The sequence below is a fragment of the Micropterus dolomieu genome, linkage group LG07, assembly GCF_021292245.1.
Source record: "Micropterus dolomieu isolate WLL.071019.BEF.003 ecotype Adirondacks linkage group LG07, ASM2129224v1, whole genome shotgun sequence".
In the NCBI taxonomy this organism is placed as follows: Eukaryota; Metazoa; Chordata; class Actinopteri; order Centrarchiformes; family Centrarchidae; genus Micropterus; species Micropterus dolomieu.
This window is the reverse complement of record NC_060156.1, coordinates 26,274,817-26,288,277: the sequence shown is the minus strand read 5'-3', so window position 1 is coordinate 26,288,277 and position 13,461 is coordinate 26,274,817. Positions and strand designations below refer to the sequence as shown.

At 39.8% G+C, this 13,461-nt stretch overlaps 2 protein-coding genes across 3 annotated transcripts in view; both read right to left on the bottom strand.

Moving 5' to 3' along the window:
• Window positions 1-10,802, bottom strand: part of epsti1 (epithelial stromal interaction 1) — a 14,820-nt gene extending 4,018 nt beyond the window's left edge. Inside the window, exons 1-7 of the mRNA XM_046055129.1 lie at window positions 10,524-10,802; window positions 9,094-9,152; window positions 8,906-8,989; window positions 8,686-8,759; window positions 8,353-8,436; window positions 5,216-5,289; window positions 3,665-3,749 (exon numbers count right to left, since the gene is read on the bottom strand). Of these exons, the coding sequence (XP_045911085.1) occupies window positions 3,665-3,749; window positions 5,216-5,289; window positions 8,353-8,436; window positions 8,686-8,759; window positions 8,906-8,989; window positions 9,094-9,152; window positions 10,524-10,696 (633 nt within the window). The 5' untranslated portion in view covers window positions 10,697-10,802. The remainder of the gene's footprint in view (window positions 1-3,664; window positions 3,750-5,215; window positions 5,290-8,352; window positions 8,437-8,685; window positions 8,760-8,905; window positions 8,990-9,093; window positions 9,153-10,523) is intronic.
• A 1,448-nt stretch (window positions 10,803-12,250) lies between these two features.
• idh1 (isocitrate dehydrogenase (NADP(+)) 1) overlaps window positions 12,251-13,461 on the bottom strand; it is a 10,599-nt gene continuing 9,388 nt past the window's right edge. For both annotated transcript variants that reach the window (XM_046054112.1, XM_046054113.1), the window contains exon 9: window positions 12,251-13,282. In XM_046054112.1, the coding sequence (XP_045910068.1) occupies window positions 13,189-13,282 (94 nt within the window). In that variant the 3' untranslated portion in view covers window positions 12,251-13,188. The remainder of the gene's footprint in view (window positions 13,283-13,461) is intronic.

Genomic DNA, 13,461 nt, shown 5'->3' with positions numbered 1-13,461 from the left:
CAAACGCAACAACATTGTGATTCCATACGTGTCTGGAGTATCAGAGAAACTCAGGAGGATTTTCAACAAACATAACATCCCTGTGTTTTTTAAACCCAAGAACACACTAAGACAGATGCTGGTACACCCCAAAGACCGCACACCTAAACACAAGAAAAGCAATCTAGTGTATGCGGTCCAATGCAGTGAGGAATGCACAGACCTCTATATTGGGGAGACTAAACAACCACTACACAAACGCATGGCTCAACACAGAAGGGCCAACTCCTCAGGTCAAGACTCTGCAGTCTACTTACATCTGAAGGACAGAGGACACTCGTTTGAGGACCACCAGGTGCACATTTTAGACAGAGAAGATGGATGGTTTGAAAGAGGTGTCAAGGAAGCATCTACACCAGGGTCGAGAAGCCGTCATTGAACAGAGGAGGGGGTCTACGCCACCACTTATCCCCCACTTACAATGCTGTCCTTTCATCACTTCCCAGGAAACTCAACAAACGTAACCTATTGGCCTCAGGTGAAGATACCAACGATGGTCGTTCAGTCTTGGCCACAGGTAGTCTTAACGACTGTAACGACTGTCGTCACAGCAACCAGGGACACTAACGAACCAGCGGTATCGATGACCCGGGATAACGACCCCACTGAGGTTAAATAGCTGAGTTTCCCTGCCAGTCAGTCAGAACTGAAGAAGTCCTTTGGATGAGGGACAAAACGTCTTCCAGTATCTTCAACCAAGTCCAGTTGCCCTTGATTTCAACCTTCGTTGGATAACTATGACCTGGATGACTGAGAATCTTCATAGACATGACAGTACTATAATGTTATTTTAATCGGCTGGTCCACCACTTTGGCTCAGACTGAAATATCTTGACAACTATTGGATGGATTGCCATTGACTAGCATGGCTGTAGACCTTTAGTCTTGTTATTTATTTAGACATGGTAGTTTCACCGAGAACACTGCACTGGTTTTCAGAAATGTTCTGCTCTACATCTGCCTGAAGGCTACAACCTCAGTCTCACACACACATGCATTTTGGTGGGTAAAGTTGAATGTTAACATAATCTTGTTTATTTGTCCACAGGGAACCTTTAAGAGCTGCACAGGATTTAAGGTATTTGAAAGTGCTAAATCAAATATGACATGATCACTTTCCAACGGTCAGTGTGTGGGAATTAAAACACTGCAACAGCAAATACATGCAAAAAGTATGTTCCTAGCAAAATGACAAACAAAATATGCTGAGTAAAGCATACAGGTATGCAGGGAACTACATACTGTATTAAGGGTGTGAACAAAATAGCAGCAGTCCAAGCAGCTGAACAATATACAAATTATGAAAACATCCAAAGTATGTAAACACGCAGAGATTAATGAAATAAATAAACAAAAGAGGTAGAAGGTCACTAAGTTTATTTCCAGTCATGTGCAATAACCAGTTATGTGTAATTTGTAAAACGTCCTGTATGTCCCATACTAATCATTTTGAAATTAGCAGGCAAAGTCGTTAACATGTTATTGGTCAGTCTCTACTGCCAATATTACTCAATGAAAATGTAATTGACTGTGATTAACACTCTTTTTTAAAATATACATAGCTACATTGTACACACATATGACCCATTTATTTTCACATTCTCATTTTCACCCTCTGTTTTTCCTGTCCCAGGAGAGCTAACGCTTCAGGGAAGTGGTTATTTAGGATGGCAAGAGAGAAAGAAGAAACACACAGCCCACCTGTGTGAGCACAATGTGCTCCCATCAAAGCTTAGCATTAAATCTCCCACTCAGACACACACATCACACACATACACACCACACTCACACGCCCACAAATAGAGGATATGAAGGGGAGATCAATCTGTCTTATGGAGCCATTGCTGAAAGAACAACAGATCCCAAGGTACCAGTAACAACCACATCAAGAAGTTTGACTTTTAATGCTCCGCAGCCGCAAGCTTTCATCTCCTAATCTGTGACGTCTATCTGAGAGAGCTGCAGCCTGGGAGAGTCTGGAGAGGAGAGGAGACGAGAGGAGAGGAGAGGAGACAAACGAGGCAGGATGAGACAAGATGAGATGAGAAGACAGGAGGAAAGGAAATGAGAAGAACGAAATAAAAAGAAAAGACGCAAAGAGGAGGGGAGAGGAAAATAATGTGGGCAAGGAAAAGAAAGAGTAAAAGAGACAAAACGAGGGGAGACGAGTAGAAGTGAGAGGTCAGGAGACGCGATGAGAGGAGACGAAGCGAGCTGAAATGAAGTGAGATGAGAAGGCGAGACGGCAGGAAGAGGTGAGTCTTTGTTGCTGTCTGTAACCCTGGTATCATCCGGTGAACTGTATTATCCATTTAGCCTGTCCCACCATAATACAGACTTCTTTATTGCTGAAACTGATTCCTTTTGTTTCCTTCTACACCATAGTTTGACCCAAGGTCTCTCTCTCTTTCTCTCTCTCACTTTCTCTTTCACACACACACACACACACACACCTCGCCAACTTGCCTGGTGAAAGATTTGCATCAGGCCTGTGTGAGAAAGAGAGAATGAGAGACTGAAAAGAAATGCACAACAATGAGAAAAGCCTCAAAAGAAAACATTTCTCTGTCCACCGGGGAAGCTGCGTGTGCAGTTTTAATAGTGTTGTCAGTCACCACTGCTCACAGCAGAATACAGTGTGAAATACAGTGTGTCCTCAGGCCATTTCCTGCATACTCTCTCCTTCTCTGGTATAACATCACTGACAGACACTAGGCTGGGTGGAGGAGCGCAGACGCTATTAGCACCGACAGAAGCTGTCAACATGGTCTAATAAATGCCTGTTTTCTGAGCTAAGAATAGCTGTGACCTCTTCACATTTACGACCTCAGATTTACAGCAGCTATTGATTTCAAGAATTATAGCAGCAATTACCCAAAACAGATTGTTGATTAAGAGGATAGTTATTTACACCATGGGCAAGTGGTTGCCCCCTTTGAGTGACAGGGCATGTTGACTGGGTTTAGGTACTTTTGCTACAGCAAGTTATTCCACTCTAGTCTGTCTTCTGCAGTCTCGTGTCATGTTATGTCTCTGTCTCTGTCTCTCAGCGTGAACTCTGGGAAGTCCCTTGAACTCCGCCTTCCACTCGTTCTAACAGGCAAGGAGAGAGAGAGGCCGAGAAAGAGAGAAGAGGAAGCAGAGAAAACAAGAGAGTGAAAGTAGCAGACAGACATTACGAGGCAGGAGAGAGGGTAAGCAGCGGCCCTCGCCCTCTGTGTATTTACACTTCCTTTTACTCAACCATGAGCTTGCTGTACTGCTGTGTGCCCCGGCTCTGACCAGGAGATAATTGCAGGGAGATCTGGCTCCTCACCCCACCCGGCCTTTTGGGGATACCGCTTAATACGAGTGCCGCCCCAGACGATGAAAACTCTGCACCCAACAGTATTTACTCAGAAAACAGCTTACAACGGCGGATCAAATGGTGTGAATTACCACTGAGTTTCAGTCTCCGACCCCACGGCTACACTGAACCCTGGGATCCATAGAGCAAGCGTGTGTGTTTACATACACACACACTGATGGCCAAAGAGCTGCATATACGAACAAAACGTGAAAGCACATAAAACACACACACACACACACACACACACACACATACATTATGTGGTTGCTGGCTTACCCTCAATGACGTGTGTGTGACACTGCTGGATGCCGGTGGACCTGGGGCTCCCCTCTCAAACCTCTGCAGAAAATGCTCAGTCTTCCTGCAATAAATATACACATGACATCCTCTGTCTTGCATTTACAAGTGCTTGCCTTCAAAAAAAAAATAAAAAGACAAGCACAAAAACACACATACAAATCATAATGTATGATGGAGTGTTCGTTTACGCCACAGACACTCCACAGGCCTGGGACGCTGACAGTACTGGAGCCCCAAAAGGTTGACCAAGTTTGTTTGTCCCTCTATGACACTGCTTTTCCCGTTCACAAGCATCTGATCTGCTATCCTTCTCCTCAGCCCCGTTTCTAAATATCTTCATTGTTTCTCCAGGTTCACACATTGGTCTGCTGTCTCCTGTTTTTGTTTCTCTTGTAAGGAAGCCAGAGATGCTACTTGACAAGCAATTTACCTCAGGGCTGACCATGTATAATATTCCAATAACATCTTGACTGTCTGGGAAATTGATTTAAAGTGGTCTGATACACTGCTGGAGAATAAGGCATGAAAACCTTGTGCAGACAGTGAACACTGTACGTCATTATTGTAAATACGTTCAAAACCCCTGGCCACTTTAAAGGAGCACGCCACTGATTTTACATTTCAAAGTCAATTCATTAGTCATGTGGGGGACGCTATTCAGCATGTGAAAGCCGTTTACCAGGTAATTCAGGTCAGGTCTTTTGAATAAAAGCTGATCAAACTGCATTATGGGGATTGCAGGATCCAGGGTTTTGGAGCATGACCCATACGAGGGACTAAACGTCAGGACACTCAGTATCTTGGGCCCTGCTGTATTGATGACCATAGTTTTTGTTGTCAGTTGTTAGTTAGTCTGTTTGTGACCACTTTGGTCCAGACTGAAATATCTCAACAAATATTGAATGGATTGTCGTGAAATTTGGTTCAGATTTTTAAGAATCCTAATCACTATAATGATCCTCTGACTTTTCATATATCTTAATTGTGTTGTTGTTATGCTATCATGAGGATCGGTTCCAAAGCTGTTGTCCATAAGTACAGCCTCACAGAACCGGTAGCATGACTAGATCAATATTGCTGTTTATTCTGTCTCTCGCAAATCACCCAACTGTATAGAAGTGCACAGCCTCTTCAATTATTGTATGCCTTCCGCGGAAATCCGACTTTTACATTAGTGGAAAACAGGAATTACAACTGCTTACAAATTTAAATAGGTAGCCAATCAGAGGTGAATCCAATGCTGTCTTTCTTTGTGCTTCCCTTGATTTACAACAGATATACTCTATTTTTCCTTTTTCTGTCAAGGAGAAAATGCAGCTTGCTAAAACCAATAATAATTATGGGTCAGCAGAGGATCAGACATTGGGCGCTTCCTTTGTAAAGGTCTGCAGATTGTGTCATCTGATGCTACATCTATGACTAAGACCCATTGCAGAGCAACAAAGAACACAACACAGCAAAAAAAACAACAGCACAATACCGCACAGTGACAGTGATGAGACCAAGTGAACCTGATCCAGGGCTAACCTGGAGTGATCCGGCCTGAGTTGCTCCCTCCTCCTCTGCTCCTCCTGTCGCTTCCTCTCCTCCAGGCGCTCAGCCTGCAATGCATTACAGTCAGCAGTCACGCCACAGCACACAACAGGATGCATGATGTGCAGCCACCAAACCATACAGAGATGTTTTTTCCAACATGCATGAGTGACTTATTTATCTCATTGATCAGCGGCTGTGATCATGTTGCAATGACAGACTGAAGTTACAGATTAAACATACTATAGTATGGTATATGAGCTGCAATTTAAGAATATGACATTTGCTACATGCACATTACCAGCAGTGCTACTTGCGCTAGTCTTGCATTAAAGGCATGACTTTCATGTTCATAATGTTATAAAAATTGAAGTAACTTCAACTATTTATTTTTTATTTATTTATATTTATTTTATAACATACAACAAACATAAACAGTAACAATAATTGATACTATTTATGTAGAAAATTCCATTATCTACAAGAATTAAGTAAAAAAAAACACACTATTGTGCATTTTAGGAATCCTCCTCTATTTTATTTTATAGTGTATGTGATATTTTGAAAAGTGATACAATCATTGGCCTCTTTCCTTCAAAGATATAGAAATCCCTCAGTCTCTTATTTCAGTGGTTTTGCTGGCTATAGACAATACATAATTAAATAAATAATAAAACAGACAAAGGAGTATATTAAAACTATCTTGTTAAAGTAAAATATGTCTGGCACAGCATGGTATCCAGCTCCTCATACTGTATACCAGGCTGCTGGGTAGGACAGGTTAAAAAAAAAAAGATGGAGTCCAGGAGCAGTGATGACCAGTATCAGACTCAGTTTTTGAACACTTAATAATTCTCAACCCCACATTCAACTGGCCCCTGCATCCCAAACCCAAACCAAAGTGGGTCTGGATGGATTCATGGCCAAGAGGCATGTTTTTGCCAGCATCTTGTTAGATCATGTCTATAGACTAAGGCTGTTTCACATGCATCTGTCTATTCGCTGGATTACCAGCACATTCCTATGGCTTCATAGAGGTCATGGCACAACGGGAAACTGTGGAATATTGCTTTGGTCTTCAGCATTAATCACCCTTCCACGTAACTGTAGCAGTCCATTAACAACTATTAGACCAAGAGCTGGGCCAGACGTGGAGTAGACGATGTCTGAGGACAGAGTGAGGAGCTGTCTTTGGTTGCTGGAAACCCATGAGACCATTAATCAGGTTGCTGTCATGGCTTTATTGCCGGGTGTGTGAGGGAAGACTCTGCTTTGAGAGGCATGGACCTGCTACAACTCAGGTGGATGCTTGTCTCTACTGACATCAAGAGGCTAAAAATGATATTGTTTCTCACTGAGGGAAGACAGACTAGTGCCATGCAGTGGAAGGGAGACACCCCAGAGTAAAATGTTCTACTGAAAACACCACTACTAAAATCACCTAAATGAATATACCCTTCAAAATCAATCAATCAATCTATTCTTTTTTGCCCCAGATATGAGTCACATATCTGTATTCCCAGTGTGTTTTTATATTTGCAGTTCATTTTGTTATGCTGCATAATTGTTGTCAAATTGTTACAATGATTCATTTGCTGTGTTTCGTATATATTTCTTTAGTTAGTAGTGCATGTGGATCTCTGGGCCGCCCACCATAGAGGATAGCCTCAGAATTCCTGAGAACAAGCTCATGATAGACTCAGTGTCCACTTTATTAGGTACATCTGCAGTGGTGGAAGTTAAGTATTGAGATTATTTACCTACCTAGCAAAATGTACTTAATGTATCAATAATAAATGTAACCTTATCATAATGCAAATAAATAGCCCATGAGAGTGTTAAATATTATATTATTGGATTTACTGATTTATGTGTGCAAGCAGCATTGTATTGCTTGAGGTGGAGATAATTTAAATATTTTGGGTGGTTTAAAATACAGCAAATCATAGCATCTAATAAACTCACCATGTTTGAATGTAAATTCTGTAAAGCAACTTTATTTTTTAAATAAATGTAAAGTACAATATTTCCATCTGAAAGGTGGCATTAAATGGAAATGCTCAAGTAAAGTAAAGTAACTCAAATTTGTATTTACTTGAGTGAATGTACTTAGTTACTTTCCACCACTGTATATATGTACAGTCTAATGCAATACAATAATAGCTGTTCTGCTATAAAGCCTGCTTTTGTCTCATGTGCAGTTTTTGTTGACATTATCAGAGGTGTTCATCAAATGTTAGTTTAGTCAAATGTAGTTAGTGTTGGTGTTGTGCAGGACTAAATTAGTTTTAGAGGTTTTCAAATATTCTGCCCTCCTCATATAGTACGTAAATATGGAGGACTAAACATCAGAAACACCTCTCAATATAATGTAGTCCAGCACAACAGCACCTTTATCTATGACCTCAGCAATACACATATAATTTGAATTTCCGACATTGCCAGCAAAAATGAAATATTATAAACTTCATAAAGATGGACGTAATGGCAAGTCTGGATTGCATTGAATTGTAATAGTGGACACAGAGTATACATCCAGTCATTTTGCTGACCACTTTGAACAAGCTTGTTGAGCCAAACTCACCACTGTTAAACCAGAATTTGGACTCAACTCTAAAAAAACTGCTAATAATTTGTATTTCTTCACCCATTGTTTTGACTGGCAGATTTTCTGCAGCCCGGTCGCGGCAACATTCAACAATCGCAAATGGAAATATCCATCACAGAAGAGGCAGAGATGTGATGTTTTCTATTGAACTGACAGACCGTAATGCAACGCAGCCACAAGACATGCTATGTTCTGAGTAATTGGTGCAACTCTTTCCTGGAAAAGCACCAACTCTCTTGCATCTACTATTGCGATTGCTCTTTCCACCTACACTCGCAACCTGTGGCTCAGTGCAGAGCATTCCCGACATGGCACTCTGGGGTTTATCAGAAAGCACTGAGGGAAAAACAAGACATCACTGTGCTGACTTAAATAGAAACAGATTAGGTGTGAGGCTGAGGAGGCACCAAATCAGTACATTATCACTTAAAATAACTGAAATACAAATCGAAGGGATGGGAAATGATTTGAGGTCAGTTTTTAATGCTAAACTGAACATGTATTAAATGCTTTTGCTTCTCACCTTCTCCCTCTGTATGGCTTTCATCTTCTGTAACTCCTCCTCCTCTTCTTGTCTCCTCCTCTTGTCCAATTCTTCCTTTCTCAGCTTGAAACAACATTAAATATGTTACCCATCACAGGGGGGAAAAGCACAAGGTAACGCCCTGAGCATCTCAAAGATGATATGTTTTAATAAACTGTATGCTTGACATATTTATAGACCACATATGAATGACTGATATGTTTTATGTACATTTTATGTAAATTTATGTAAACTATCAGTTTAAAATTTATTTAAAAGGTGCATATGAATTGATTGGAAGAACATGATTTTTGGAAATCTATGATTAAGTACCTTCTTCTGCAGTTTGGAGCAACGTAAGTCTTTAAGCTGCTTCTCCCTGGCTCCAGCCAATGTTACATTACCACCTTGATAAATTCAACAACAGATTGCACCATATCAGTAAGTAAGCATGTGCTTAAACATAATGAAGTAGGAATAATGTTATACACATTTCAGTTGGGTGTATTTGTTGCTCAGAGGTGAGTAAAGATGTTTTTTTGTGTTGGTTTACCAAGCTTCTCTGGATTCAGGTGCACAGGGGGCGCTCTGTTTGTCTCTTTCCATCTCTGAAGATCCTCCTCTTCTTTCTGAGCCACTACAACAAATTAAAACTTTGTCACTTGGGAAAGAAATTTCAACATGTGCGAAGATAAAATAATACAGCTAGGATAGATGAAAGCAGCAGTGCTGTCAGCTTACTCATTTTTATCTTGTTTCGCCGAGATTCATTTGGTGGGATAAGGGTGAATCCACCTAAGCTGAGACAAGGACAGGGACAGAACAAGCTTGAGTGATTGAACGATTTGTGGATACTGTAAAACCTCTGTATGTTTTGAGGATTAACTCAAATGTTTCTGTATCAAAAACTGTCATAATACAGTACTTGTACAAGCTTCAACATAATAAAAGTGTTTGTATGCAGCAAAATATGGCAACATAAAAGTATAGTTTTTAGCTCCAGACAGTAGACTTTTTTTCTGCTCATGTCAGGTTAATGACCTTTTCAAACTCAGGCTCAAGATCCTGTGACGAAAACGAAATTAGAGGCCGAGCTTGATTTCTGTTCTTTTGATTAACTTAACTACATTTGATTGTTGATTGTAGATTAAATGCCAGCATGGGGTGCAATGTAACACCCTTCTGGTCACAGTCTGTCTCTCTGCAGCCACATTCCCTATTCCCCAGGCTGCTTTAATGCCATTTTCAATCCATCCACCACATGCCCTAGGACTTCCCCATCACCTGACAGGCAATTGCAACTCCCTACCTGTCCACCAGGTGTCCTTAGACATTTCCCCCAGACTTCCTCATTTACCCGCTGACCTGTCCACCTGCCTGTTGCCTACCTGTACCTACCTGTAAGATATTAACATGAATAAATCGTTGAAGTCTTTCTGCTGCTTCATCTGTCTGCACTTGGGCCCAATCCCGCATTTCCTTAATATTGACACACTTACTCAAATACTGTGCTCAAGTACACTTTTTGCATACGTATACTTCACCTAAGTTTCAGTTTTATAGTACTTTGTATTTTAACTCCACTGTATTTCAAAAGAAAAGGTTTAACATAAATAAACACATGATCGGTTTATACAATGTGATGCATTGTATTATAGATTAAACTACCCATCAGTATAACAAGCTGTTAAAAGATACGTTAAAATGCTGTTTACATGAATGAGCAATCCAAATCCCAGAACAATGCTACTTTCAAGTGAGACAGGACAATAATGATTTATGCTAGAATTGTTGCTTTAAATTCATTATTAGTAATTTTGTTATACAAGTATTCACGTGTTTTCTTCTTTTAGTCTGGTAAACCACAAAGCACAGCCAAGATAAACGTATTTTGTTAGACTACTCTTAATACACTTAATAAAGAAAGTCCTTTAGACAACGTGCGATTTACGAGAAACAGTGAAGGCACCCTTTCGTTTTCCCAATCACATGAAACGAAAGTGAAAGTGAGCATCAGCAGTTCACTGCAAACTAAACAATAACACAAAGTAGAGTCAATATAAGTGTAGATATGGTCTCGTCTGTGTATCATAACAAATCCACACGACATGTCAATGTAAAGAGATTTTGTCAGACTTTATATTTTAAAGTAAAACATATGTATAACTTACTACTGTGGCTGTCTTCCCGTCTCTTGTGGATTTCCACTTCCAGGTCCATCTCTGTCGGGAATCTCAGGTGTATGATCATCTTCAGAGACCCCTGATGTGCTGTCTTTTAGGTAGGAAGAGTTTCCCCTGGTGTTCAGGTGGTCTCTTGATTTCTGGTTCTGAATAGGATACATTATGCAGGTACTGAAAGGTTCACGAATACACTGATGTCTGACTGAAACAAGTTTTAGCCGACAGCCCTGTTGTTACTGCACCTTTGCACAGTCTATGAACCGCACCTTTCATTTACACGGATTATGTGATGTGATACCTCTTCAGCAGAGTGGGAGGTGCTTCGGTGCAATAGCGCCATCTGCTGGAAAAACCCGGGGAGGACGCTTTTCTTAAAGGCCCTGTAATTTTCTGACCATGAAAAATATTCAGATAAAGCACTTAAAGGTCAACCGTGTTGAAAGAAGTATTCAGGTACCAAATAAAAGTACTTACTTACTCATTGTGAAGTAAAATGCTCCCTGTCAGTGTTTCACTTTATGTGATGTTTCTGGATCAATATTACTGCTACATTGATGTGTATGTTGCATTTTACTGCTTTATGTAGGTGTGAACAGTTTTTTTGGTAAACAAAAAAGAGACAACATAACACTTTTGCATTTCTCAAGTGACACCTGTATTTTAACACATTACAATACAGTAATACATCCCTGTATTACTACATAGGTCACCTGTCATCCATCAACCAAATATTCAAGTCAGTTCTATTTTGGTCTGTGCAAACTCACTTCAATACTTTTCTGTACACACCTACTTGGCACAGTGTATTACTGTGGTACAATCATCGTACTGTGTATATGTTACACATACACATGTAAATCTGATGTAAATATTCTGCACATCACTCCACAAACTGCTATATTGCACATATTCTTTGATATTTTTTATTAATGAAATGAATGAAATAATAAATTGTTTCTATTTATATAAATATATAATAATGCTCTCCCCCTGTATTATGTTTTGACAACACAAATCTGTAATGCACAATTTCTTTACATTTTTTATTTACAAATTCTATTATTCTTTTAGAACTTGCAGATCTGTTCGTTTCATATTAATATATTTTTTACATTGTCTAGCACCTTATCACCATAGCAAATCCCTCGTTCGTGTAAAATACGACTTCGAAATAAATATCTTTCTGAGCCTTATATTCAATGCAAATTATAATAATTTAATTTGTTTTGTAGTTTGACTTCTGCAACACCACAATTTTCCTTTAAATACCAGGCTACGATAATCTGTCCTTCCATCCGAGAAGAATATTTGTTCTTGTGTCAGTCCATTAATGAAAATATATGTTGAACCATATGAACATGAATATTTACTTGGGACAGAAAGACATTTGGACATATGATTTACATACAGCGCATAATAAACATCATGTAATATGACACTTGAGCTTAAATGTTCACTCAATGAGGTGAGCTACAGAAAATTAAGCGGCAACTATTTTGATAAATGAATCAATTTCTCAGGGAGAAATGGCAATAATGTGCTGTTTCCAGCCTCTTAACTGTATACTTGTGACTTTTCTGTTTTATATTTATGTATATTGAGTGTCTTTGGGTTTTGGAATGTTGGTCGGAAAAAAACATTTGGAGATGTCACCTTGAGCTCTTCTTTCAGATGTAACACAGAAAAACAAAATTCCACTCTAAATGACACCATAGTAAACTAATGATTGTTTATTTTCAACTGTGTAAATTGAAACTGAAAGCATCAAAATAAATCCAGCACTACTAACCATTTTTTCTTTATTATGCGTTAACAGGACCTAACAGGCATAGCATTGCTTTAAAACCAACAGATGGACTGTTTGATGAAGAACTTTTGGCAGAATATGCATCATTCATCGATTGTGATCAGTAAAAAGAGTACAACATCTACATGTTATTTTTTTTAACAAGAAGAGTCAGAACACTTATTTAAAATGTTATAAATTAGTTGTAAGTCCATATATTATGTGTTTCATGCTGCAGACCAGTAAAATGTCATGGTATACATGGCCACTCTAGCACCATGCCGAGAGGTTTCATTAGTGAAATACAGGTTGACAGTGCTGTGGTTTTTAACTGGCACTAAAACATATGTTGCCTGAGGTATTGTTAAGACATTACAGGACATAGAAGATGACCAGAATCAAACAATGACTTTGACACAAAACGAGTAAGGCAGCAAGGGTCTAGAGGCTCCCTCGGACAGATCCTGTCCCGGCTCTAGCACAGATCACAGACAATACTGACAGCACACATCACGCTCACTTCTGGGGACATAGTGCAATTAGGGTAAACAAGGTCACTGAGGACCTGGCCACTCGTCCTTGTGCCGGTCCGGAGAATCTTTCATGATTACCTGACACAAGTATGGCCGTCTACTAGTGATGCATTAACAGGGACGACGGCCTACACTGATAGAAGCCTCCTTCGTTTTGGACAAGGCACCCTACATAACCCGACCTTCAGTTAGGGAATGATGTGGTTTCAGTCCAGAGATCTCCTGGAGCCCTGGGCACACTCCTCCCTGCTCCAATGTTAATTCCAGTAGCTGTATAGATGTGTGTGTTTGAATGTATGTGTGTCCGTGTTTGCGTTGAGGCTGGGATGTGAGATCACAGTTTGGGCGGGTTGGCTAGCTTAATCTTCAGGTTCTCTGCAAGCTTGTCCAGGAACTCAAAGGTGTTCAAGTAGTCAGCACGTGTCACACTGCGAAGAGAGAAGAAAAAGGGGGAGGGATTAAGAATATTTTAACACTATATAATATTTTTCACTTTGGGAGGTACTGAGTGGTACTGCTGCACATATATAGCAGTATCTAGGAATGTTGCCATCAAAGCCAAAATAAAAAAAAAAGGTATATATATATGTATATATATATATATATA